At 41.9% G+C, this 26404-nt stretch overlaps 1 protein-coding gene across 2 annotated transcripts in view; it reads right to left on the bottom strand.

Moving 5' to 3' along the window:
• CNIH3 (cornichon family AMPA receptor auxiliary protein 3) overlaps window positions 1-26404 on the bottom strand; it is a 179924-nt gene that overhangs the window by 75871 nt on the left and 77649 nt on the right. The window contains exons 1-2 of one of the 2 annotated variants that reach the window (XM_036757230.1): window positions 7706-7776; window positions 3156-3224 (exon numbers count right to left, since the gene is read on the bottom strand). In XM_036757230.1, coding sequence (XP_036613125.1) covers window positions 3156-3224; window positions 7706-7738 — 102 coding nt within the window. In that variant the 5' untranslated portion in view covers window positions 7739-7776. Of the gene's footprint in view, window positions 1-3155; window positions 3225-7705; window positions 7777-26404 lie in introns of those variants that run through there. The other variant, XM_036757231.1, reaches the window with a different exon arrangement.

Here is a 26404-nt window from a genome sequence, read left to right as displayed (position 1 = left end):
GTTTTATATAGATGATTTGGTTTCCATAGATTTGATAGCAAAGAGATTCCAAAACTGTTTTTTTTTCCTAATTAAATCATGAATATAATAACCCCTATTCTTACCACTTATACAGAGAAAGTAATCAACATCAGGATGATTTGGGCACATTCACAACAAAGAGAAGGAGCTATAGGGGGAGGTAGTTTATTTGCTTGTTTATTTCAATAAATTCACTTTTTAATTTAATTTATTTTTAGTTTTCATATTTATTTTCTCTCCCTCCTACTTCCCCTTCCCAACTGAGAAAAAGAAAGGAGGAGGAAGAGTGAAGAAAAGGACGAGGAAAAAGAAGAGGAAGAGAAGGAGGAAGAGGAGGAGGAAAACAAGAGGAAGGAGGAGAAGGAAAAAGAAGGAAGAGGAAGAAGAATAATTAACAAGAGGAAGAAAGAGGAGGAGAAAATAAAAGAAAGGAAAGGAAAAGAAAAAGAAAAAGAAAATCTTCCATAGCATTGGGAGAGGTATACAAAGAAGGAAGGCAGGAGCAAAAAACTGGGCAGCCTGCCTTCCATACCTGGGACGGTATCTATCTCAGGCTCTGCTTGACACAAAATCCAAGACTTAGTACTTCCCTGAAAGCCTTTGAAGCCAAAATGGCTTATCAAAATTGACTGAAGCTCTTCATCCTTTACTGTATCACTCCATTGCAATGACATATGCCATTTGCTGCCAGTGCTGTGTGACCAAGTCACTTCCCCTTACTCAGCCTCAATGTCCTCACCTGTAAAATGCCTAACAAGAGCGCCTACTTCAAAGGGTTGTTGCAAGGATCAAATTCAATCCCATAAAGGGCTTCGCAATCTTTTAAAGCACTATGCAAATGCATATTATTTTTGCTATTACTAAATATTTTATTTTTATTATTAATTTATAATATATTTTATATGATTTCTAAGAATATATTCATTATATTTGTAATTATTATAATTAATTATTATTAATTTACTATTATTAATCATTAACAGCCACACCTCAGTTACTCCCCACCAGTAGTAAGCTCAAGTGAATTCTTTAAGGCCTCCCAGATACTCTGCCCTGGTAAGCACCCTGGTAGCTTAGAAGAGTTAATGAGCCTCCCACAGCATCCAATATACCACCAGGGAGTAAGATAAATAGCGAGAAAACCTAGCTCCCTTTATTCTCCTTACTCACTTAATCTCTGGCTGAGGTGACTTTCCCAGGGACATCTGGGGCCTCATTCATCCTTGCAGATCCCCCAGGCGATACAGTGACAAAGATACCTAAATAATCACCGAAGAGCCCAGTGGAATTTTTGTTGCTGTCAGAAGGCTAAGCCAAGCCCCAGTTTCAGTGTTACACAACCTGGGCATGCAACACTCCCCAGCTGCTTTTGTGCTCTCCAAAACTAAGTGAATTCCCACTGAGCTAGGAGGCCTGCCTTCCTTCACAGGAAGGTGCCAGGATTTCACCGAAGACTTTTACCTCCACAGGAGGGAAATAGGCTGATGATTTGGGCTAGCAGCTCATCATTTTTTCACCTCCTACGCCTACACACACACACACACACTCTCTCTCTTTTGGAGTGTGAAAGGCACTGGACACCTTAAACATATTGCTTTTTAATTCCAGCCCTGATACGATTAGGATGATATAGTTCAGACATGGACTACCTGTCTTAGAAACACACTTCATCAGCATTCTTCAATGGAAGCCTCCTTTCTCTCCCTCCAGGGTATCTCTATGAACCTGGCTCAGACACAGGTCTGTGCTGGTGTTGGAGCAGAAACACTTGGAGAAATGGAGAGCATCAGTGAAATCCTATCAATTGTTACAGACTTGGATTACCAACAGGGAGCAAGGGGGAAAGAAGGAAGATGAGAAATTGGTCATGAGCAACATTTTCCTGAGCAAAAGGTCCACAAAGTATGTGGTTCAAAGGAGACTGAGAAATATTTCCAGTCTGCAATAGGAAGCTGATATGTAACATTTGGTTTGAAAGTGGTTTGGCTATGTGTCATTGGTTCATAGAAGAATCTAGAAGGAATATTAAATTCAACCTATCCAAAAACTGAATCAATCTTTCCCTCAAAACCTTCCCCTTCGGGCAGCTAGGTGGTGAAGTGAATAGTTCACCGGGCCTGCAGTCAGGAGGACCTGAGTTCAAACCCAGCCTCAGACACTTGACACAAGCTGTGTGACCTTAGGCAAGTCACTTAACCCCAATTGCCTTGCCTTCCTCCCTCCAAAAAAAAAGAAAGAAAGAAAGAAAGAAAAAGAAAAACCTTCCCCTGCTTTCCAAACTTCCCTGTTACTATTGAGGGTACCCTCCCAGTCACCCAGATGTCATCCCTTGACCCTTCACTCTCACCCCCATTTCTTTTGCCAAATCTTGTCGATTCTGCTTTCATAGCATCTCTCAAATATGCCCCCTGCTCTCCTCCCTTCATAACCTGGCTCCTTCTTATTTTTCTGGTCTTCTTACACTCTATTCACCTCCAGTGATACTGACTTCCTTGCTGTCCCTTTCATAAAACATTCCTTCTCCCAACTCCAAGCATCTTCAATGGCTGTTCCCTGTCCCCATCCCAAACCTGGATTGCTCTCTCTCTCTCCTCATCTCTGCCTTCTGAGTCCTCTGAGTCCCTTCAAGCTCCAGCTAAAACCCAGCCTTCTGCAAGAAGCCTTTTTCAAATCCCCCTTAATGCTACTGCCTTCCCCCTGAGATTATCTCTAATTTCTATCTTCCTTGTATAGTGCATAGTTGTTGTATAGTGCATTTTGTGTCCCCCATTCAACTGTGAGCTCCTAGAGAGCAGAAACTGGTTTTGGTCTTTCTTTTGTATCCCCAGCATTTGGCACAGTACCTGGCATGCAGCAGGTGCTTAATAAGTGCTTGTTGGCTTGTTGATTAGATTTGACCTTAAAAATCAAAGAGTCTAACCCGCTCATCTTACAAATGAGGAAACAGGCCAAGAAAAGGGAATCATATTGCCTAAAGGGACACAAACAATCAATGACAAACCAATTCTTAGAAGCCAGACCCGCTGATTCCTGGCCCAGGACTCTTACCACCACCTCCCACTCTCTCTAGCACAGGTTGCTTGAATAACCTGGTGCAATATCTCCCACTCCAAGCTCACCTAGTTCCTACTCACCGCATGAACAGGATTACACTGGTCTATGGGGCTCTTGAAATCTGTCCTTAATTCATCAAAGGCAATTATCTGAAAAGAAAAGAGGAGAATCAAACTGGTCAGTGGCAAACCTGAGTTTCTTATTAAAGCAACGTATAAAGAATCTCTTAGAGACAACTGTCAGCTATAAACTACAGGACAGAGTAGACAGAGTGGAAAGCCTGGGTACAAATCCCACCACCCCTTACTAGCTATGTGACCATGAGTAAGGCCTTTTACCATTCTAAGCCTCAACTTCCCCATCTGTAAAATGGGGATGCTGTTGACCTCATTAAGCTGAGGCTGAAAGGAGATAATGTAATGTAAAGCACTGTATAAGAGACAGTTATTAACATGTGATTATAGGACAGGAGATGAAAGGGATCTTCATTTTACAGATGAGGAAACTGAGACCCAGAGAAAGGACATGATTTCCCCAAGGCCACATAGTAGAAATGGGCAAAGGGAAGTAAAGGGAAGCAGAGATAGGAAGTAAAACAACATCTGGCCAGTGCTTTCGATATCTTCCCCTATGAATATTTCACAGGAGCTGCTAGTAAAAAAACAAAATAAACTACTCTGCATTTCATCTCCTGCTCCTCCTCTATCCAAAATAAGTCCATGTTTCTATGGACTAAAGGCAACAGCAACAAGCCTTGATAATCCACACATTGGTTTATCCAGCCCCAGATCATCGATAGTTGGCAAGACAGACTACTCCACCCATAGTCCTAAAAACCCTTCTGGACATTGACGGACACCTTCCAAGAGAACAACATTCTACTGGTTGGATAGTCTCCTACCTAGGCCATATCAGAAAGAAAAACTGTATTAAGCGATAGTCTCCAGGCCACTGAAAGAGTTAAGAATAGGCCTAAAGAAAATCAGTCAATATGTATTTATTAAGCACCTACTATGTGCCAGACACAGTGCTAATTGCTGGGGATACAAAGAAAGGCAAAAAGAGTCCCCACCACCAAGGAGAGTACATTGTCAAGAGGGAAGTGTCCTTCCCAAGTCCTCTTCCCAAGCTCTGATTGTTTTCTCTGCAAAAGAAGTGACTTGTAATGCCAAAGTGGTCTATGGACAGCAGGCTCCCTCTCTGGAGGCTGAGAAGCCATTCAGTTGGAGAGAACTACAGAGATATTTTGGGGCCCTTTCACCCCAACAAAATGTCAGCCTGCCTCTCTGTGAATTACTATAATCAGCTCATCCCCAGAGAAGTGATGTGGAGGGTGGAAAGAAGACTGACCCCCTGCTATGTTCTCTCCTCCACTTCAGGGGTAAGAATCCAACTCTTCCCCCCCCCAGCACCACCACCCTACCCCTGTGCATATGGCAGACCTACCAAAGTGATGAAGCTATAGTTCTATTATCTTGCACACCTTTCTATCAATACATGGTCAGGAGAGAAGCCCCAAAAGATGTTTTAGGAGGGCATTGATTCTCCCCCCAGCCTACCACATAAAAAACACAGAGAGACAACAACCTACCTTCACCCCAGACACACACATATACACACACACAAACACAGGAGAAAGTCATGCTCAATATATTTTTATCACACATCCTTCTGACTCTCCAAATTTATCTTTACCAATGTGATTGCCTTAGATAGTAAACTCCCTAAGGGCAGGACTATATGTATATAATTCTATTTGAGGCCATTAAACATAATCCCACCATTGGTGTATAATCCATTCACACCACCCAGGAAGGCTGTCAGATAGCAGGAGGGAGGGATCCCTCAGAAATAGTGGCTGTGTAGAATGCGCAATCTCTACTGGCTAGCTCTGTAAATGGGATGGTTCTTGTCTTGTAGATATGCCACCAAGAGTGGACTGTCCGGACTGTCCCGGCAATGGCAGCCGGTACTTGTTGAAGGTAAAGAGAAGCTGTGGGCCCCAGAGTCCATCTGTGACTCTGACAGCTTGCAGTCAGTGCTACCCCCAGGGCTCCTGACCTTGAGGACTAGCTAGGACAGGGCCTGGGGACGCAGGGGGGTTAAGCACAGAACTGCAACTCTTGCTGATGGGCAGCCCTCACAAAAAGGCACTCAATAAAGGCTTTCTGTTGATGGTGATGACATTCTACACAATGAGGACAAGGGCTTTTCCCTCAGCCCCAGATGTTACTCTCTGCTTAGTACAAATTCACTCACATATCACAGTCCCCATCTCCAAAATGGCATCTGAGGTCTGGTATCTGCTACTAGAGTGAGGAGACCTGGGTTCATATCATGCCTCACACACTTATTCACTGGCTGTGTGACCCTGTCTGAGCGCCTTAATCTCTCTGTTCCTTTGTATCCTCGTTGGTAAAATAAGGGGATTCGATTAGACACCTCTGAAGTTCCCTGCTGCTCTTCCTCTGTGATCCTGTTCTGCCCCTAACTAGCTGTGCATATTTGGGCAATCACTCCACCTCTCTGGTTCCTCTCTACTTCTTCAAGTATAAAATGAGGGGCTGGACCAGATTATCTCGAAAGGCCCTTTGTATTCCAAAAAGTATAGGATTCTAACAGAAAGAATTCTTTAAAATTACGAAGAGACATATGCAGCCTATGGTTACATGAAGAATTTTGAAAAGATACACCAGGGATGGGAAACCTGCAGCCTCAAGGCCACATGTGGCCCTCTAGGTCCTCAAATGTGGCCCCTTGAATGAATCCAAACATCACAGAACAAATCCCCTTAATAAAAGGATTTGTTCTATAAAACTTGGACTCAGTCTAAAGGCTGCACCCAAGGACCTAGAAGGCCACATGTGGCCTTGAAACCGCAGGTTCTCCAGCCCTGCAATGGACTTTCATAGTCATCTCCTTATTGTCAGTGACAGATAAAAGTAATGGAGATGAGGATGAAGACGAAAAGTGGGCTGATGATAATGACAGTATAGGAAGGGTTTACAAAATTTAGATAACTAGAGCAGCCAGGTTGTATAAAGCCCTGGGCCTAGAGTCAGGAAGATCAGAGTCCAAATCATACTTCAGACCCTCACCTAGTTGAGTGACCCTGGACAAGTCTCTTAATCTCTCTCAGCCTCAGTTTCTTCATCTGTAAAATAGAGATAATAATACTATTTACTTCAATGGGTCGTTTTAAATATCAAATGAGATAATATAAATATAAATAATGTTTTACATATTATAGTATATATTAATAAATATAATTGCCATTTTCTATATATTGTTTACATATTATATATTATATAATATTTTATTACATTCCATATAATATATATAGGCAGTGAGGTGGCACACTGGATGGAGTGCTGGCCCTAGAGTTGGGAAGAGTGGTGTTATGTGTCTATGGGCAAGTCACTTAACCCTGTTTGCCTCAGTTTCCTCATCTGCAAAATGAATTGGAGAAGGAAATGGGAAACCACTCCAGTATCTTTGCCAAGAAAACCCCAAGTGGGGTCACAAAGAGCTGGATGTGACTAACCAACAAAACAAGAACAACGACAAAATAATACACACACATACACACACACACACACACACACACACACAGTGGTTTGAAAACTTTAAAGCACTATATAAATGCTAGTTATTATTATTATTGTCATCATTATTATAAAGTCACTGCTTTCAAGGAGTTTACAGTCTATTTGGGGTGTTCAACACCAACAGAATCATGATACGTGATATGACATGATAAGTTCGTCAGAAAGTTCTACAAACAAAGTGCTGCGTGAAGGCAAAGGAAGAAAATCATCAGGATGGAAAGTCTCCTAACTTCTGAAGATGGTTCTTGGCGCTTTGCTCACAACTTGAGAATATTACCATGAACTCAACAGAGTTTTGGCGTACGCTGCTCTAGTATAACAGTTCTTAGCATACAATTTTATGAAAAGTTAAGAGTATGTTTCAGCGGCCAACAGAGATTAGACTATGCTTGTGTTTCTTCCAGTGCCAAGTAACAACTCCTTGTGCACAAAAGGCAGGTTAATCCCTTTGCTAGGGGAAGGGCTAGAGGGGTCCCTCTCTAATCTCTGTTTTATCAAGGAGAATGAAGTTTTCATTTAAAGAACAGGAGAAATGCTTCAAGGTGAAAACATTTTAAAAGGAAACAGAATCTCAAAAGGCTAAAAAGGAACCTCTGCCTAAGCCTGCCCTTACTCTGTCAGGAGGCTAGAGTGAGAAAGAGGGAAAGAAGGCTGATTGAAACTTGGGAGCTGTGTTTAGCAGGGTCTGTGAGTCTCCTCCTGTACCACCCATTCCTCTTCCTTGAATGCAGGTACCTGAACTGGAAGGAGCTGGTTTTAACACCCTTTGGAGATCTCAAGACTCTTGGAGAAGCCCCCAGGTGAGTTGTATAACCAGGCTCAGCTCCTACAGAGGAAAGTGGGAAATGGAAAAAACAAAAGGAGAGGGAATCTAGGTACAAAGCCAAATCACCAAAAGACTCAGTAGGAGGCGCTGATCAAGTAGCAAGTATACTGCCCAGGTAGGGCAGGATGGGAAGTGAAAGGGGGAAAGCTATGTGGCCTCATCTACCCAATTTAGCAAAAGTAGAAATTACAGCTACCTTGAAGTGATCCACCCAAGAAAAGGTTTCCATAGCTGCCTTGGTAGGACCTTTGTGTGGAGGTTGGAAGATGTGAGTGTCCAATAAAAAAAACCATCACATTTTGGAAAGCCAGGAAGCATTCTGGCATCAGGTTTATAAAAGATCTGGAATACTGTTGAGAGATACAGAAATAGCCATGCATCATCCTGTCATGTAAAAATTGGAAGGTGTGCTGCTCGCCCAATAAAAGTTGACATCATAAGCAAATATAAGGAACAAGGAAGAACTTATCTTTCAGATCTATGGATAGAGGAAATGTTCATGACCAAATAAAGGATAGAGCACATTAGAGGAGATAAAATGGATAAATTTGATGACATAAAATTTAAAAGGGTTTGAACGAACAAAACTAATAAAGTTAGAAAGTTTCACCGATAAAGGTTTAATATCTAAGAAATGTAAGGAACCAATTCAAATTTATAGGACTAAGAGCCATTCCCCAACACAGAAATGAATATTGAAAAAATGAACAGAAAGTTTTCAAAGGAAAAAATCCAAGCTATCAACAGCAATATGAAAAAATTGCTCCAAATCACCAATAATTAGAGGAATGAAATTTAAAGCAACTCTAAGGTTTTACCTCACATTTATCAGATTGACAAAGATCACAAAAGAAGAAAATAACCAAAAAGGGGAGAGGGAGAGCTGCAGAAAACAGGTACTCTAAACTACTCTTGATGGAGCTATGAAATGGTCTAGCCCAGGACTGGGGAACCCGCAGCCTTAAGGCCACATGTGGCCTTTTAGGTCGTTAAGTGCGGCCTTTTGACTAAGTTCAAATTTTACAGAACAAAGGATGGTTCCCCACCACCGGTCTAGCCATTCTATAAAGCAATTTGAAACTAGGTCCAAAACTTCATACTCTTTGACCCAATAATGCAGCTTCTAGGTCTACACCCCACAATGATCAAAGGGGAAATGTCCAAAAATATTTATAGTTTCTCTTTTCTGGTGGCAAAGAATTGAAAACTAAGGGAGTGTCTATCTATTGGGGGGTATGGATATGCAAATTATAGCAAATTAATGCAATGGAATATTATTATACCGCAGGAAATAACAAAATGGACAGCTTCAGAGGAAACTTCTATGAAATGATATAAAATGAAGTGAGTAGGACAAGGAGAACAATCTATACAATAACCATATTATAAAGAAAAATACTTTTGGAAGACTTTAGAACTCTGAATGCAATGATAAATCAGGATGCCAGAGGACAAAATACAAAACATGCCATCTGTCTCCTGCCAGAGAGATAATGGACTTATCCACCTAGAAAGACTTCAAGTATGGGCACAGTAGTGAACTATATATCTGTCATCTGAGGAGCAGCGGAGCCAAGTGCAGAGAGGCTAGATGACCAGGCTGCTCTAAGTTTGGTGAATTGTTCAGACTTAGCAACTCTCAAAGGCCATCTAAGTCACTGAACTCTGTTTGGGTGGAGTGCCCACAGTAACATAATCATTTTACTCTGCACTTAATTGCCTTTGTACGTGTTGATGCCTTCTCCCTCAGTAGAATACAACCTACTTGAGGGCAGACTGTTTTTTTTTTGTTTTTGTCTTTGTACCCCTAATGCCTAGCATAGTGCTTTGGAACCTAGTAAATGCTTAATAAATGTTTGTTGTCTGGCCTTGGACATTTACTAGCTGTGTGACCCTGGGCAAGTCACTTAACTTCTGTTTGCCTCAGTTTCGTCATTTGTAAAATGGGGATAATAATAGTATCTACCTCCCAGGATTGTTGTGAGGACCAAAGAAGATAATATTTGCAAAGCTCTTAGTATAGTGCCTGGTACATAGTAAACACTATATAAATGTTAACTAGGTGGTACACGGGATAGAGTGCTGGGCCTGAAGTCAGGAAGACTAATCTCCTTGGGTTCAAATCTGGCCTTAGACACTTATTAGCTGTGTGACCCTGGGCAAGTCACTTAACCCTGTTTGCCTCAGTTTCCTCAGCTGTAAAATGAGCTGGGGAAAGAAATGGCAAACCACTCCAGCATTTCTGACAAGAAAACCCAAATGGGGTCACGAAGAGTTGGACAGAACCAAAAAACGACTTTAAAATGACAAACTGCTGTTGAATGAATGAATGAATGGATGGATGGACGGATGGATGCATGCATGGATGGATGAATGAATGAATGGATGAATGAGTGAATGAAAATAATTTTCTCTAAGCTAAATATCAATTCCTTCAAGGCATCCTCCTGAGGATCATCTTATGATCTCTCACTATCCTGATTACTTCCTCTCAACACTCTCCAAATAATCAATGCTCTTCCAAAGAGCAGGCTGGACTGAACTGGAGAAATTATGTGATGTTTCCAATGACTCTAAGCATCTTCCTAAAACAAAAGCCTAACCTTTTAATATCAGCATTCTTTTGGTATGCTATCTGGCTATGAGCCACAGTTTCTGAAGAATTAAAATTGGAAGTCACTCAAAGAGTAACAAGCATGCAGTGGACATAAAGAGACTTCAATATGTTGCCAATGAAAAACATTTAATATATCAGAAGAAAAAAGCAAAAAAGAAATACACTTTGTTGAGCAGGGGTAATCCACATAGTTATCTCATGAACTGATAGCTCTCTAATTTTCCCTCTAAATTCCTCCCCAGCAACTCAGGTGTTGAAGGATAAAAAGTGAGCAGATTCAGGCTGCTCCAAGTTTGAACCCAGACAAAAGCTGGTCACCACAACAAAATCTCAAAACACTCACCTAATTTTTCCACATCACTCTCAAATTCACCATCACCATACTTTGGATGGTTGTATCAACAGGTGTTCAACTAATGGGATTTCTTCCCTTTGGGAATGGTGTAAAAATTGGGCCAGAGATCCAATACAGACCAAAGCTTTCTGGCCCACCTGGAGTATTACAGTAAAAATGCCCCTGAGCAGACCCTCAGAATTCTCTCACTTCCTATAATCCACTAAGAGGTATGCCCTAACCTTCCTAAGTTCTTCTTTGCCTCACTCATTAAGTCTAACAGCCACTGACCCCTCTCCCTGCAGTTACCTTTAAACCTGGACCCCTCAAATAGGGATGCTGGAGATGATTCATTAGAAGGTAAGCTGTGTGAGGACAGGACTGCTTCCCTTTTGTCTCTGTGTGTCCAGCACCTATCTATCACAGTGACTACCACATATTCAAACAGCTCTGTGATCTCATTGATAACTGGATCCAGGGCAGCTAAGTCTTCTGGTTTCTTACCTTGTGCCCTTTCTATGACACTTTAAGCCTCAGAATCCTCAAAATTTTATTAAATACCTATTTCAAAGGGTATTGTACTATGCTTTGAAGACCTCAACTTGGAATCTATATGTTTTGGTCATCTGGGTGGTGCAGTGGATAGAGTCTAGGTGGTGCAATGGATGGAGTGCCAAGCCTGAAGTCAGGAAGACTCATCTCCCGGAGTTCAAATCCAGCCTCAGACACTTACTAGCTGAGTAACACTAGACAAGTCACTTAACCCTGTTTTTACCAGTTTCTTCATCTGTAAAATAATCTGGAGAAAGAAATGGCAAACAGCTCCAGTTATCTTTACCAAGAAAACCCCAAATGAGGTCCAGAAGAATCAGACACAACTGAACAACAACAACAAAAAAGGGTCATAGGATAAATTTTGTCCAATGGTCTTTTAAACATCAAGCTAGACACAACTGAAATGACTCAAGAACAACAAAAGATGTTTCCTCCAATGATCCATGCCTCTTCTTCCTGTATAACATGTCTTCCCATAAGTTCACCACACGAGGTCAACCTAACAGGCTGATGGTCCCTCTTTGATTTTTTTTTGACATCACAAATTTACAAATAGAATTCTCAGACTGCCTACCTTTTTGACCCCCTTCCTCCTCACCGTGCAACCAGCCCGTCTTAGCTTTCAAACAGTCATTCTCTTTATTCCAGTTCTTCAAAGTTCCTAATTTGTTGCACAACCTAACCTGCTAACACCCATCATGTACCTCTCCATTGCCCTCTATGAGCCCTATTATCTATTCTTTGGGGACTGTCATGTTGTATGTCCCACAGTCATCTAACAATGCTTTCAAGGCTGCCCTCTGCCTAATATCATCCCAGCTGCAGAGCAAGGATCTAAAAGGCTTTTATTGTTGCTATGAATCATGCTTCGCAAGTATGTTCCATAGGAGTTGTTCCAAGAGTGCTTAAACTAAGGTGGCAAGTGTGGAGGAAATTTGCAGACTTGAACAGACCTATGGATGGGGCCACTTGGGATGGAAGTGAGTCGGGTACAAGGAGGAAGCTTTTTTTGCCATCAGGAGGTATTCTTTTTTCACCTCATCAAATCTCTGTGGGAGACAGGAGGGAGGTGTGACTGCATACGACATATCTTGCTGGTTTCTTTTCCTGGTTTTCCCTCTGAAATTTTTGGTTGCTGTGAGTGCTAATATAGCTGAAGACACTGATTATATGCACTTTGCACCATTTGGATGATGATAAGTTCAGCTGCTGCATGTGAGACACAGATCAAGAAAGATGCTAAAGATAGGAAGGAGGTGTCATATAATGTGGTCCATCCCTGTTTGCCCACCCTCCCTCCTGGCCAGCAAGGCTCTCTGGCTCTAAACTCAAAAGAACCTCTCAAGGTTTCATGGCTTTACACCTGGGCTATTATACACTTGAGCTCTTTGTTAGCTAAGATCACCTGTGTTATGAGGCCACAGTGGAAAGAATGTTGGACTTGGAGACCAAAGGTCTGGATTTGACTCACACTTAATAGCTAGGTGACCCTGGGTAGATTACTTGACCTCCATGAGCCTCAGTCTCCTGAAATGTAAAATAGAGATAAGCGAGATTTGGCTTGAATGGATTTTGTAAATGTCAAAACACTCTTTAAAGGTGAGCTATTCTCATCCTCAGCTTGTACCCTTCCGTGCACCGAAAGACCACCTTACATTTGTGGTGTTGAAACTTTTCTTTTCAAACCACTTTCACATCAATTAGTTCATTTTATACTCTAGTATCTAGCATAGTATTTGGCACATAGTAGGCACTTAGTAAATACAGGCTGACTGAGTGGCTACGCTCACCATATCCCAGCAAGGTATTCTTTTGATTCGACAAATGATAATACTGAGCGATAAGGGTTAAGGGATCTAAGGGCGCCCGATTAGTTAGTGGTGAGGCTAAAAACCAGGTCCTCCAGTATCTTACCTTGTGCCTTTTCTATGAAACTTTAAGCCTCGGAATCATCAAAATTTTATTAGGTGCTTATTTGAAGGTAGTGTCGTACTAGGCCTTGAAGACCTCAATTTGGAACCTATATTTGAAGGTCTCTAATATATGTTTTTGGGCAGCTAGGTGGTACAATGGATAGGGTGGGGGCCTGAAGTCAGGAAGACTCATCTTCCTGAGTTCAAATTGCCCTCAACACTTACTAGTTGTATGATCCTGAACAAATCACTTACCCCTATTTGCCTCCATTTCTTCATCTATAAAATGAGATGGAGAAGGAAATGGCAAACCATTCCAGTATCTTTGCCAAGAAAACCCCAAAAGATTCAGACATGACTGAACAACAGCAAAAGAATATGTTTTTACATAGATAATGGGTATATGTGTATGAATACGTATTTATATGTGTATGTGTACACACACACACACACACACACACACACACACACACACACACACACATTACAGGCAGGATAGTGTAGTAGATAGAGAACCAGCCTTTGAGTAGGAAAGACCTGAGTTCAAGTCTTTCTTTTAACACATACTGGGAGTGTGAACCTGGGCAGGTCAATTAACTTCTCGGTGCCAGGATTCTCTAGGCTTATAAATTGTATAATAATTGCTGATGTGCATTGACAGTCAGTGAATGAGCATTTATTACGTACATACTATGCACCAGGTACTGTGCCAAGTGCTAGGGACACAAAGAAAGGCAAAAGATAGTCCCCGCCCTCATGGGGGAAGACAACATGCAAACAACTATGTACAAGCAAGCTATATAAAGGATAAATAGGAAATTATTGACAGAGGGGATAACATTAAAACTAAAAAGGATGAGGAAAGGTTTCCTATGAGAGATGGGAATTTAGCTGGGACCTGAAGGCAGCCAGGGAAGCAAGGGAGCAGAGATGAAGAGGGAGAGAATTTCCTTGCCAGGAGTTCACTATACCAAGGAAAACACAGGTCCAGGCAAAAAGAAAGAGCCAAAATGTAGCCCTAGCCTAGAGATCGAGTCTCTTCTCCACTGCATCCCATGGAGAGCTAATGGGGAAAGGGAGAGGGCTGGGAATGTGAGGAATTAACATACCCCAGGATCTGAATGACCAGGATCCAGCTGGAAATCGGGGATGTCTCAGACTGTATTTGGTAAGATTATTACAGTATAGCGATCCTAGCAGGGTACCATTCTGGTACAATCCTCTGTTTGGGGTGTGCCTGCATTGATGTTTCAATTAGAAACTGTCATGAATCTTGAGTACCTGTCAACGTGCTTAGCTTAGGAAGGAGGCTGATTTTTAAAAAGCCTCCAACTCAGAGAGGTGGGGTTTTTTTTATTAATATTAACTTTATTTCATGAAATCTGTCTTCCACCTGTGTCCCCTTTCTTTCTATACAGTCCCTACCCCGGGTCACTCACTGCACTTCAGAATGATAGTACTACAATCCATCTTTCTACAGGCCCAGGAGAGTGTGGCCCTCTTGGCACCTTGCTGTGACCTGATCCAAGGCCAGATCCTAGGAACTCCCTGCCCTAGTTACCAATCCTCTATATGTACTGTTGCCCCCTTTAGAATATAAACTCCTTGAGGACAGGGACTATCTCACTTTTTTGTATTTTTTAATTTTTTTGTATTTTTGTATTTTGCATCTCACTTTTGTATCTGTATCCCTAGCACCATGTGTGGCATATAGCAAGAGCTTTTTTGTTTGTTACCCCTCTGGGTATCCCTTACTGGAGGGAGAACCCCCTAATCACATTCCATGTTTCCCCTCCATAATCAAATTAATCAACAGTTAATAAGTATCTAGTACGCACTAGGTGGTGCAGTGGGTAGCATGCCAAGGCATGGAGTCAGGAAGACTCATCTTCCTGAGTTCAAATCTGGCCTCAGACACTTACTAGCTGTGTGACCTTGGTCAAGTCATTTAACCCTGTTTGCCTTAGTTTCTTCATCTGTAAAATGACCTGGAGAAGGAAATGGCCAACTACCCCAGTATCTCTGCCAAGAAAACCCCAAATAGGGTCAAGAAGAATCGGACAAGACTGAAGTGAATAAACAACAAATTATACACAAAGAATGTACTAACAACAACACAAAAACCCATGGTTCCTCATGCAGATGCTGCCATCCTCAAAGGATTGTTTAGAATGTTCTAGAAGGTGTGAAATATGGGAGAAAGGGGAAGAAGAAGGGAAACAAAGTCTGTAGAGAAGACCACCACCAGCAAAAAGCAGTTCAGAGCTTCTTAAGCCTCCTCCCCTCCCTGTCTTCAGGAACTAGATTGCCTGGGGTTTTGCCTTGTGTGTTTCTCTGTTATGTGTGACCTAGCTATCCCCTGACTTGCTTCTTAAGGAGGCCTATTCACTGAATGGGCATTACCTCACTCTAATACGAAAAGGCCCTAGCCTAGAAGGGCCAGGGTCTCCCACTGCATCCTGGGTCATCTCCAGTCATCCTGATGAATATCAGGCCACTAGACCCAGATGGCTCTGGAGAAGAAAGTAAGGCTGGTGACCTTGCACAGTCCTCTCTCACTCAAATCAAAGTCAACTGCAAGTCATGTCATCATTTCCTCTTCAAAAATGAAGGACAAACACAACCTGTGACCTAGCCACTTTAGGGAAAGGGTGGGGAGAGAGAGTGACCAGACTCAAAGGGGAAAAGTCAGAAAAAGATCCAAATATAGCCTGCTGAGAAAAGAACACTGTTGAGAAGACAGGAAGAGTCCAAACACCACAGAGTGACTTTCCCATCAGAAAACTAAGGTTTAATTCCTAACTCTGCTGATAATTGGCTGTGTCACCCTAGGGAAGTCCCTCCCCCACCTCTGGGCCTCGGTTCCATCATTTGTAAAAATGAGGCAGTTGGAGCAGATGACTCTAAGGTGCCTACCAGCTGTAAATCCTTTGATCAAACCAGGACAGCTGGCAAAGACCTGAATGGAAGGGATGTATGGAAGGAGGCTGAGGATTAGCAGGGGACAGGAAGAGACATCTCCCCTGATACTGAATTCCTAGGCCTGAATGATGAGTACAAATTGGGGAAACATAGGGCGCCTTGGCTTATTTGCCCACTGTCTGTGCTGGTGCTCGCAGACGCAGCTGGTCCTGACACCGATTCCCTGTTCCCCTTCTATTTAACATAAAATAAAGATGCCCCCAAGGCAATACACTTCTGGGAGTGGAGCCAAGCTCACAGGAGACCAGGCAGGCTGCAGGGCACTAGATAATTTGCTCCTGCTGGCACTGTCAGCTGAACACAGCCCCCGCCCCACCTGGAAGCCACCTCACTCACATCATCCTCTAACCTGCTCTTAAGTGGGGTATGGAGAGAGCTAGGCTCCCTGAATAGCCTTGAGAACATGAACCAAGGGGCAAAACAGAACAGAAGTACTTCCACACACTCTGTTTTTCTCCTTCTTCCCTTTAGCATCTGTGTCTGAGCAAGAGAGAAAAGGCTATGTAGGGGCCTGGGGGTGCTACGTTTGCTATGATCAGATGTTCGTTGGGAAGTCCTAAATTTGGTTGAGATATCCTGGTGACTCTTACCAACACATATATTCATTCCCCCATTGATTTACTCATTTAATAAATGTTTATTAACCAACCATTATGTTTAAAGCATTGTACAGGGCACTGAGGATGCCAGGATGAAAAACTAGATAGTTCCTAACCTAATGGTGCTTACAGTATAGAAGGGGGTATGGATCATTTCCAGCTGGGGAAGGAGGGGCTGGGTGGGAAGGAGTGGTGGGAACAGCTTGCTGCCAGTCAATACAATTATTTGATTCATTCTCCCTTACTCTCTAACTTCTCCTGTACATGGGATGTACCCTCCTAGTAATGAGAATAATGGTGACTTAGCAAGAAAAGAAGGAGAAGGAAGAGGAGGGAAAGGAAAGGGAAGAGAGGAATGGGCAAAGGAATTCCCAAGGGAATGGGAGTGGTGGAGAAGGGAAGGGAGGGGTGGGAAAAGAGAGGAATCAAGAAATGCTAAGTCTAAGTAGTAGGACTAAAATTTAAGACTGAAACTGACAGACAAGAGGAAGTAATCTGAGTAGAAATGTGCAAATACCATTGCAAATGACTATACAATCATGTTTGATCCTCATCAGTACTCCCTATATTTGAATGAGGACCCCAGAAAAAAAAAATAGAGACCATTCAATGGACTAGTTGATCTTTCAAGTTCCTTTTCAGCTCTGGGAATCTATGATTTCTTTCCAAGTCTGGAATGAATTGTTCCAATAGTGATGTGCTTCAATGTTCCAATGCTCAAATCCAGATATGGGGCCAACCACAGCTGAAAACACATACACACAATATCATGTATGTAATTAAAATAAGCAAGCTTGGTCCAGAAGAAAAAAAAATGAGAAAATTCACCTCTGTCCCTCCATTGAAGAGATGAGGGACTACAGATATGGAACATTTCATATCCTGTTAAAAGGTGGTCAGTAGGTTCCTTGGTTTTGCTGACCTCTTTTTTCTTTCCTTTTTAAACTATTTGTTAATGGGAAGATTTATTGAATAGGGGGAGGGAAGGGGTACATTCCAAAATGAATGGGATGTAAAACCAAAAAGGATCAATTTAAAATGGAGACTTTGCTTTAAAAAGTCTTAGGAGGTAAAGGCACACTCCCCCAAATCCATTAATTTGAATAATTAAAATTCATTCATTAGAATAATAAAACCAAGAAACACCAATAATATACTAGAATAGAAAAAAGATTAGCATGTAAGAAGCTTAGAAACAATTAAGAACAGGGCATAGGGGCCATGCCAGGGTTAGAAATACTGTTCTTGTTGAGTCATTTCAGTCATGTCCCACTCTCAGTGACCCCATTTGTGGGAGGGTTTCCAATTTTTTTTAACATTTTTATTTAAAGTTTTGAGTTCCAAATTCTATCTCTTCCTCCCTCATTTCTCTCCTCCCTGAGATGGTAAGCAATCAGATATAGATAACAGATATGCAATTATGGAAAACATTTCCATATTAGTCATTTTGTACAAGAAGATTTGAATAAAAGAAAAAGAATGAAAGAAAAATGAAAAATAACATGCTTCAATCTGTATTCAATCAACACCAGTTCTTTCTCTGGAGGCTGATAGTATGCTTCATCATTAGTCCTTTGGGATTGTCTTGGATCATTGTATTGCTGAGAATATTGTTGAGAATTGCTAAGCCATTCACAATTCTTCATCAAACAATATTGCTGTTACTGTGTACAATGTTCTCCTGGTTCTATTCACTTCACTATGAATCAGTTCATGTAAGGCTTTCCAGGTTTTTCTGAAATCATCCTGCTTGTCATTTCTTAGGGCACAATAATATTCCATTACAATCATATGCCACAGCTTGTTTAACCATTTCCCAATTGATGGGCATCCCTTTAATTTCCAATTCTTAGCCACATTCATGGTTTTCTTGGCCAAGATACTGGAGTGGTCTGCCATTTCCTTCTCCAAGTCATTTTACATATGAGGAACTGAGGCAAACAGGATCGAGTGACTTGGCCAGGGCCACACACCTAGCAAGTGTCTGAGGTCAAGTTTGAACTGGAATCCTCTGGACTCCAGGGCCAGCACTCTTACTATGCCACCTAGCTTCCAGGGATAGGGATAGTTGATCACATATAACCATTCAAAATTTACCAGTTTACCATGCCAAAAGAGAGGCACAGCATGCTGGGAAAAGCTCACTGGCTCAGAATGAGAAAATCTGAGTTCCAGTCTTAGGTCTTCCATTAAATAGCTTATGTAGTAGGAACTGGCCAAACCACCTAACCTCTTCAATCTCCATTTTACAGTTTCCTCAACATCATAGAGTTGTTGTGATATATTTCACAAACTTTAAAAAAAAACACTTAAGAAATGTAAGCCACATATTATTATAAATTCCCTGCCATCTTCTACATTCTATTTGGAGTGTGCAAGGTATACCCCCAATGGGCTGAGTCTCAAGTTGGGAATTTTTGTCCAAGTTATCTTTTGAGCCTTCGTTGCTAACTTGCAATATGGCACTGAACAAGTTATTTCAAATGGTCCTCACCTGGAAATGAAGGGTAAGAATAATGATTTCTATCAGTGGGCAATGCTGCAAGGTGTTTGTTTTTGTTTTAAAATAACTGTGAATCCCTTTGTAATTGAAAACAACGACCTATCTTCTGTATAGTAGCCAAGACAGAGAGAGCCCCAAATCAAGGACATAGATATGTTCCCAGTGGAGCTGACAGATGAAAATATATGTCTGTGTATATCATATGTGAGTGCAAAAATAGCACATTATGCTTTTCAAAGCACTCTGATGCAGACTATTTCCTTAGCTCTTCACAACCACTTTGTGAGCTAGGCAAGCTAGGGGATAGAGAGGACAGAATGCATCAGAATTCAAGAGAGCTGGAGTTGGGTTCTTGTGTTGTCACTAAGTTATTGTGTGACCCTAGGTAAGTCCCTTAACTCCTTTGCACCTCATTTGGTTAACATGTAAAATGGAGCTACGATAGGGCAACTAGATGGCACATTGGATAGAGTGCTGGGCCTGGAGTCAGGGAGATTCATCTTCCTGAGTTCAAATCTGACCTCAAACACTTGCTAGCTGTGTGACCCTGGGCAAATCACTCAGCCCTGTTTGCCTCAGTTTCCTCACCTGTAAAATGACCTGGAGAAGGAAATGGCAAACCATTCCAGTGTCTTTGCCAAGAAAACCCCAAATGGAGTCACAAAGAGTCAGATATGACAGAAGTGACCCAAAAACAAAAAATGGAGTTAATATTTATACTATCAAATAAGAAATGTGAAAATGTTTTATAACCTGCTATTTATCCCCATTTGGGAGATGAGAAAACCCCGAGAGGTTAAGGAACTTGTTCAAAGACATATTCCTAATTAGGGCCAGATCCTAGCCTAGAATCGAGGTCTCTTGACTTATTGACACAGCTGCATACAGTGAGTGTGGTATAGCTCTTACCACTCCAGGATGAACGTGCATATTATATAGTGATACAAAGGTATATATTAATGAATGGAACACTGTGGGAAGGCAGAACACAGGAAAGCTGTATTCACCAGCCCAAAATCGATCAAACAGTGGAGCCCAGGGTTCTGGGCTCACAACACAGGTCTCTCACCAGAGACTGCAATCTAATTTAACAGCTTTATCTCCTTGCTGGCTCCTTTTCTATGTCCATCAAAGCAGCACCCAATCAATCTTTTCTTTGGCATGCCCTGAAAGGAAAACCAAATCTAATCTACTCCTTTGGCTGCCGTTCAGTCATTTTTCAGTCGCATCTGACTCTTCATGACCCCATTTGGGATTTTCTTGGCAAAGATACTGGAGTGGTTTGCCATTTTCTTCTCCAGCCCACTTTTTTTAGATGAGGAATTTAGGTAAAGAGGGTTAAGTGACTTGCCCAGAGTCATACAGCTAGTAAGTGTCCAAAGCCAGATTTGAACTCAGGAAGATGAGTCTTTCTGATTCCCAGCCTAGTGTTCTATCCACTGCCCCACATCCTCAGCAGCTACTGGCTTTCAAGACATTCAGTTGAGGTGCTTGTAAGTTTTGCCTTTCCTGGGATTGGCATTTGCTGTTGTTTCTTTTTGGGGGGGGGGGAGAGGGGGGGCGGGGTGGAGATAGGAGAATGAGGCCTTGTATTATCCTGGCCATGCAAACCCAATTATGCCCAAAGGAATTTTTTTAAAGACCCAATTGAAGCCTTTAGATGGATGGATAAATGAGGGCCTGGAGCTCGCATTTTTAACATAAACCTGACCTGGGTTCAAACCTCATTCCTGTCACTTACTACATCTGTGAACTAAGTAAAGTCACTTAAACATCTGTAGGCCCTGGTTTCCTCATCTGTAAAAGGATGGGGTCGAACTAAATGACTCCCAAAGTCCCTATGATCTCACTGGAATACAATTCTCTTCTTATCTGATCCATACAGGGTTGATAGTGTAGTTTGATTTGGTTTAGCACATTAGTGTTACAAATTAGTTCAACTTGTTTGAAAAGTCAGATTGTAAAGTGTGAGTTATTCAGCCAGGGAACAAGACACCCACTAAGTGACTTTATTGGATCAGGGAGGGGAAGGAGTGGGAGGGAGGGCAGACAGAGACAGAATGTGCCTCCAGTCTAAGAGGGAGATAAGTCTTAGATGAGGAAAAACCAGAGTACAAGAAAGCTTGACCCCCCACTTCCCCCAGACTGAGACAATCCTAAAACAGAAAAAACTTAAAAAGATCATTGTAAGCAATTGTTACTCCTCTTAAATAGCTAGAAAGAATTAAGTGGCAGTTTAGCAGTGAGCCTTCAGCCACTTAGCAAGCCAATAATAAGCTTGGATAGATCCAGTCCAGAAATAGGATAAACACAGTACCTGGTTTGAACTTGGATATTATTATCCCAGTAAAGTGACACAGCATGTCCTTTGTCCTATCTGCCCCCCCCTTTTATTGTCCTATGATATCATATGGTTTATATATCTAAAAGCAATTTACATTTGTTTGTCTTCTTTGAATAATGGCATTTCTTTGTGAAAGCACTGCTATGTCTGCATGAAACTATTCACCTTTCTTAGTTTTTCCACACTAAAATGATGTGGCCCCCACACTATCAATCAATAAGAAATTTGGTCCTAGGGATACAACGACAAAAATAATAGCAATAACATTAATACCAATGACAGTAATAGCTATCATTTATATATTACCTACTATGTGCCAGGCATTGTGCTCAGCAATTTACAATTAGCATATCTCCTCTGATCTTTGCTATAACCCTGGGAGGCTATTATCCCCATTTTACAGATGAACTAGCTCAAAAATGAGCTCATATTTGCCTTCAAGGAGCTTACGTTCTATTAAAGAATACTCTGTGCCTATATGAAGGTTGTTCCAAAAGGCTTACTACAGTTTTAAGCTTCAATAGATTAAAACCCCGTGCTAAGTATATTAGAAATATAGGGGGCAGTTAGGTGGCGCAGTGAGTAGAGCACCGGCCCTGGAGTCAGGAGGACCTGAGTTCAAATGTGGCCTCACTTGATACTTGATACATATACTAGCTGTGTGACCTTGGGCAAGTCACTTAACCCCAACTGCCCTGCCAAAAAACAAAAAAAAAAACAAAACAAAAAAAGAAATATAAAGAAAATACACAATAATGGGGGGTGGAGTCAGCAGCTGGGAGATTAAGAAAGTTCTTGTGTAGGTGGTGGCTGCTTGAGGTGAGCTTTAACAGAAACTAGGCAAGTGGAGGGGTAAGATGTGGGCATTGTATATTCCAAGCATGGGGGAGATACTGTGCAAAGACTCAGAGAAAGAGAGAAGGGAGATGGATATCATGGGAGGAACAGCAAGACAGCCACTTGGGCAGGAACACAGAATGGGCAAAAAGAAATAATGTGTCACAACCCAGCAATAGTAGGATGGGACCCAGGTTATGAAGGGCTAGGGGAGTCCATATTTGATGCTAGATGTAAAAGGGAGCCCCTGGAGATAATTGAGGAGGAGAGTGACCAGGTCCGATTTTTCATGTTAGAAATGTCACCTTGTAAGCTGAGTGGAGAACGAAAGAGTCTCTTTAGAAATACCACTGATCAACCTGTTATTAAAAGTGAAGGCAGAGTACTTAAAGATCAGCTTGATCCTTCAAAAAACAGAGGAAGAAGCAAGAAGAACTACTCTTCTGGGCCTGATTCTGACAACAAGGAGAGATTAGTCGCTGAAACAGAAATGATAGGATCCTTGGGATCAGCTGACCGATTCTTCTTGGAGTCAGTGATGGAAAAGAGGAAAGCCAAGTGACTCGAATCTTTTAAAAAGCAAGTAGGGAGGGTGGAAGCGAGGTAAAATGAGAGTAATGCTCGTACCTACCTCCCACGGTTGTGAGAATCAAATGAAATAACATGTGTACAACGCTTTGCAAACGTTAAAGTGCTATATTAGTGCTAGTTATGATCATTATAAGAAAGCGGTCATTCCCCAGCAAGTTGTTTTCCCTACACAGGAAATGGAGGCTGTTTTTAAACAATGACATAGCAAGAGTGAGATGAATGGGGTAACTGCTCTGGAGCAAACCCTGGAAAGGAACCCCAATCTAGCGACCTTACACCAACTAGTACAAGATTTGCAGTTATCACCATGACTACACTGACAGCTGGGATTCTCCACTTCTTCCCTTCTGCATTCTCCTTTGCATCTCCAAGCATTTCTATAAGCTTGGATGGTGAGACAACATTAACGTCAAGGATTTTCCCAACACTTTCAGAGAGGGATTTACTCAACATAGCAACCATCTACTCACAATCAATTATGCCTCTATACCCAGAGAGCAGGGAAGGCATTCAAATCCAAGGAGCCAGACTAGGCACCTCCTCCTACCCCAAAATTGCTGATCTAATTTCCAAATCATTTACTTGATTCTCCAGCTATGCTTTGATCCATTCTCTGATCTACCAGGCAAGAGCCGCCCAAGCATCTCACCCTTGGTATAAGTAAGAGCCATACTGTATGTAAATTTGCACCAAACAGGACATTTCTTGGTTTTAGCAATGCCTTTAAAACAAACTCTCTTCTCTTACTTGCCCTAGAAGCCAGTAGTCTACAAAAACACTGGGATTCTCCCTGAGTTTTACAAGGCTCTTCCTAGGATAGTCATAACTAAGAATTGTTGCACCTGAGAGCAAGCAGAATGAAAAAGTAGCCTCAGATGCAGGGTGGGTAACCCTTCAAGGATCCAAGACACTTGCATGAGGCCAAAGCTGGGGAGACCTTTGCAAGGTGAGTGCACCAGGGCTTATGGCAGCCCTAAATCTGGAAGCTTCTGATTTTAGTTGGTTATTCTTGCTAAGTAGGAGCCAAACACCATTGTTCCTCTGCTGAAAGAAGTACTGTCAGCACCCTCTAAATTCCATAACCTGGGGAAAAATGCTGGTCATCCTGCCCTAGTTACAGATTTGCTCTGGGAGTCCAGCAAGTCAATGTCATACTCCTAAAAATGGCTAAAAATTCTTCTTTTCCCCAGGCTGATCTGGCAGCCACCAAAGGTCATCACTTTACATGTCTAGTTCTGACCATTCTTTTTCTAGTTTCTAACTTCCAAGGAAGAGAAAGCTTACAAAACTTCCTATGAATAAAAAATGACTTTCTTGTTTTTATGGTAATTTGCTGAAAGGATTTTTCTTTTTAATTGGAACATTTCCCCTCTTCTTCCACTTGCCCTCCCCAAAATAATGATTTGTAAACACCACAGTATGAGTGTCCTGCAGCCAAACTGCCAAAATGATCAGCCATAAAACCAGAAGTTAGTAAACACAGGGGCACTGAGGTCAGGACTGCTGTCCTAAAAAAGAAAGTACCATTATATTTGGCTCCAATATTCATTTTGTGTTATTCTGTATAGATTTGCATGGCAGGCTCAAGAGGACTGATTCCAAGTAGACAAAATAAATTAATTAATTTATGCAACTTCCGGGAAATATACCTCTAATTATCTTCCACTCCATTGTCGCAAGCCCAAGAGTTTCTAATCCAGGATGGCTGGGCATATTTGAAAACTGTTGCATAGCCAGGCCCTATTCCTTCTGCAAAAATAACCATGGTTTCATGTGGATCAGTATTTGAGACTGGCCATGACACGCCACTGAACTTCTAGTCTCCATGAAATGAGAAGATGAGGGAGGAAGGGAGGGAGGGAGGGAGGAAGGAAAAAAGGAGGAAGGAAGGAAGGAAGGAAGGAAGGAAGGAAGGAAGGAAGGAAGGAAGGAAGGAAGGAAGGAAGGAAGGAAGGAAGGAAGGGAGGAAGGAAGGAAGGGAGGAAAGGAAAGGAGGAGAAAAGAAGGAAAGAAAAAGAGGGAGGAAAGAAGGTAGAGAAGAAGGAAGCCTGGTCCTCTGTAGGATGAGAGCAGCACAGAGCAGTTTTGTTACTCACTTCAAATGACTCAACCAAGAATTCAAACCTGTCAGTTCTATCTCAGTCCAACTTATTTTATGTAACCTAGGATAAAGAAGGCACTTCCTTTAGTTTCTTCCTCTATAACATTTGATCCCATGGCCAGAACTACAGCTCTGGATTTACACTGGCTGGGTTCAATCCTAAAAGCCTCTCACAAACTTCTCTTGCTCTTGCCCCCACCCAAGTTTTCATCTAGGAACATTAGACTTTGATTCCTATCTAGATTTTTCATGAAAAGAACTGTCTCTCAGCTCCCATGCAAGCATTCAGGCTAAAAGTATATGGAAAATATGGGCTTTATTTCACCTGACAAACAGGGAAAAGTATTTGCATCCAAGCCCACAAACAAACAGTTGTACTGGACTGTTGATTAGAGAACCTTGAATGAATTGAATCCTGGCTCCCATCATGAAATTGTAGAATGTGAGAATCAGTTAACAGAGATGAAGCGTAAAAAGTTTTAATCCTTTTGGACTGGAGTGCATCGTTTCACACCTTATAAAGAGTATGAGAACCCAAAGTAACTGACATCCTGAACAGCCTATTCAAAGGTGAGAGAGCGGAAGTGGCCCATTCATAACTGCTAAAGGAAGTATAAGGAAGTGTTAATACTTTGTTGCTCCTTTAGAAAGTATGAAGAAGCTCTTCATCAATTTCATGGAATTATAGGGTGGTTAGTCATCAGCTAGATGAAGAGTCAACCACACCCCTAGTCAGTTTCTAGGGAAGTCTAGAAGAGTCAAGAAAAGACTTGACTATGGAGGAAACAATGCAGCTCTTAAGAGGGAATTGTCCTTCCCCTCTCCCCTAGTGCCTTTTCCAGAGTGCAATGATGAGAAAGGGAAGAAATTTCTCTTTCCCTCTTTCCCAGTTTACAATGGCATTTTGCAGTGGGACCAACTCACCCGGTAGAACCAGGAGAGTTCAGCTTCAATTGAGTGGAATAATGGAGGGGAGAGATGATCCAGTCTAGGGGGTGGAGATTTCGCCAGTGAGATGGCAGCCAAGACTCCAATGGAGTGGGACCCAGGGCAAATTAAGCCCAGGAGGCCTAGCCAGGTGACTCATCCAGCTGAGATGATACATCCTACAAGGAGCAGAGTGAAGACATCACAAGAAGATATCAGGAAGGCCACTAGTGTAAGCTGCTTTGGTCATCTGTTTCCTACATGTGTGCCCTTCTACTTATAAACTCTAGCGGTAGCTAGGTGGAGCAATGAGTAGAGCACAGGCTCTGGAGTGAGGAGGACCTGATTTCAAATCTGGCCTCAGATACTTGACACACTTACTAGCTGTGTGACCTTGGGCAAGTCACTTAACCCCAATTGGCCTACCTTCCCCCTCCAAAACAAACAAAAAACTACTTGTAAACTCTATGCACTCCTCTGCTTGTAAACTCTTCCCACTGATTCTATATGTATTTGGGGGAGAGTATGTCCCAGGCTGATGAGGAAGATAATTTGTTGTTAATATTCATGCTATGCTATTTCAGTAAATATC

The sequence above is a fragment of the Trichosurus vulpecula genome, chromosome 4 (genome assembly GCF_011100635.1).
Source record: "Trichosurus vulpecula isolate mTriVul1 chromosome 4, mTriVul1.pri, whole genome shotgun sequence".
In the NCBI taxonomy this organism is placed as follows: Eukaryota; Metazoa; Chordata; class Mammalia; order Diprotodontia; family Phalangeridae; genus Trichosurus; species Trichosurus vulpecula.
The sequence above is the reverse complement of the archived record's forward strand: the minus strand, read 5'-3'. Positions and strand labels throughout refer to the sequence as shown.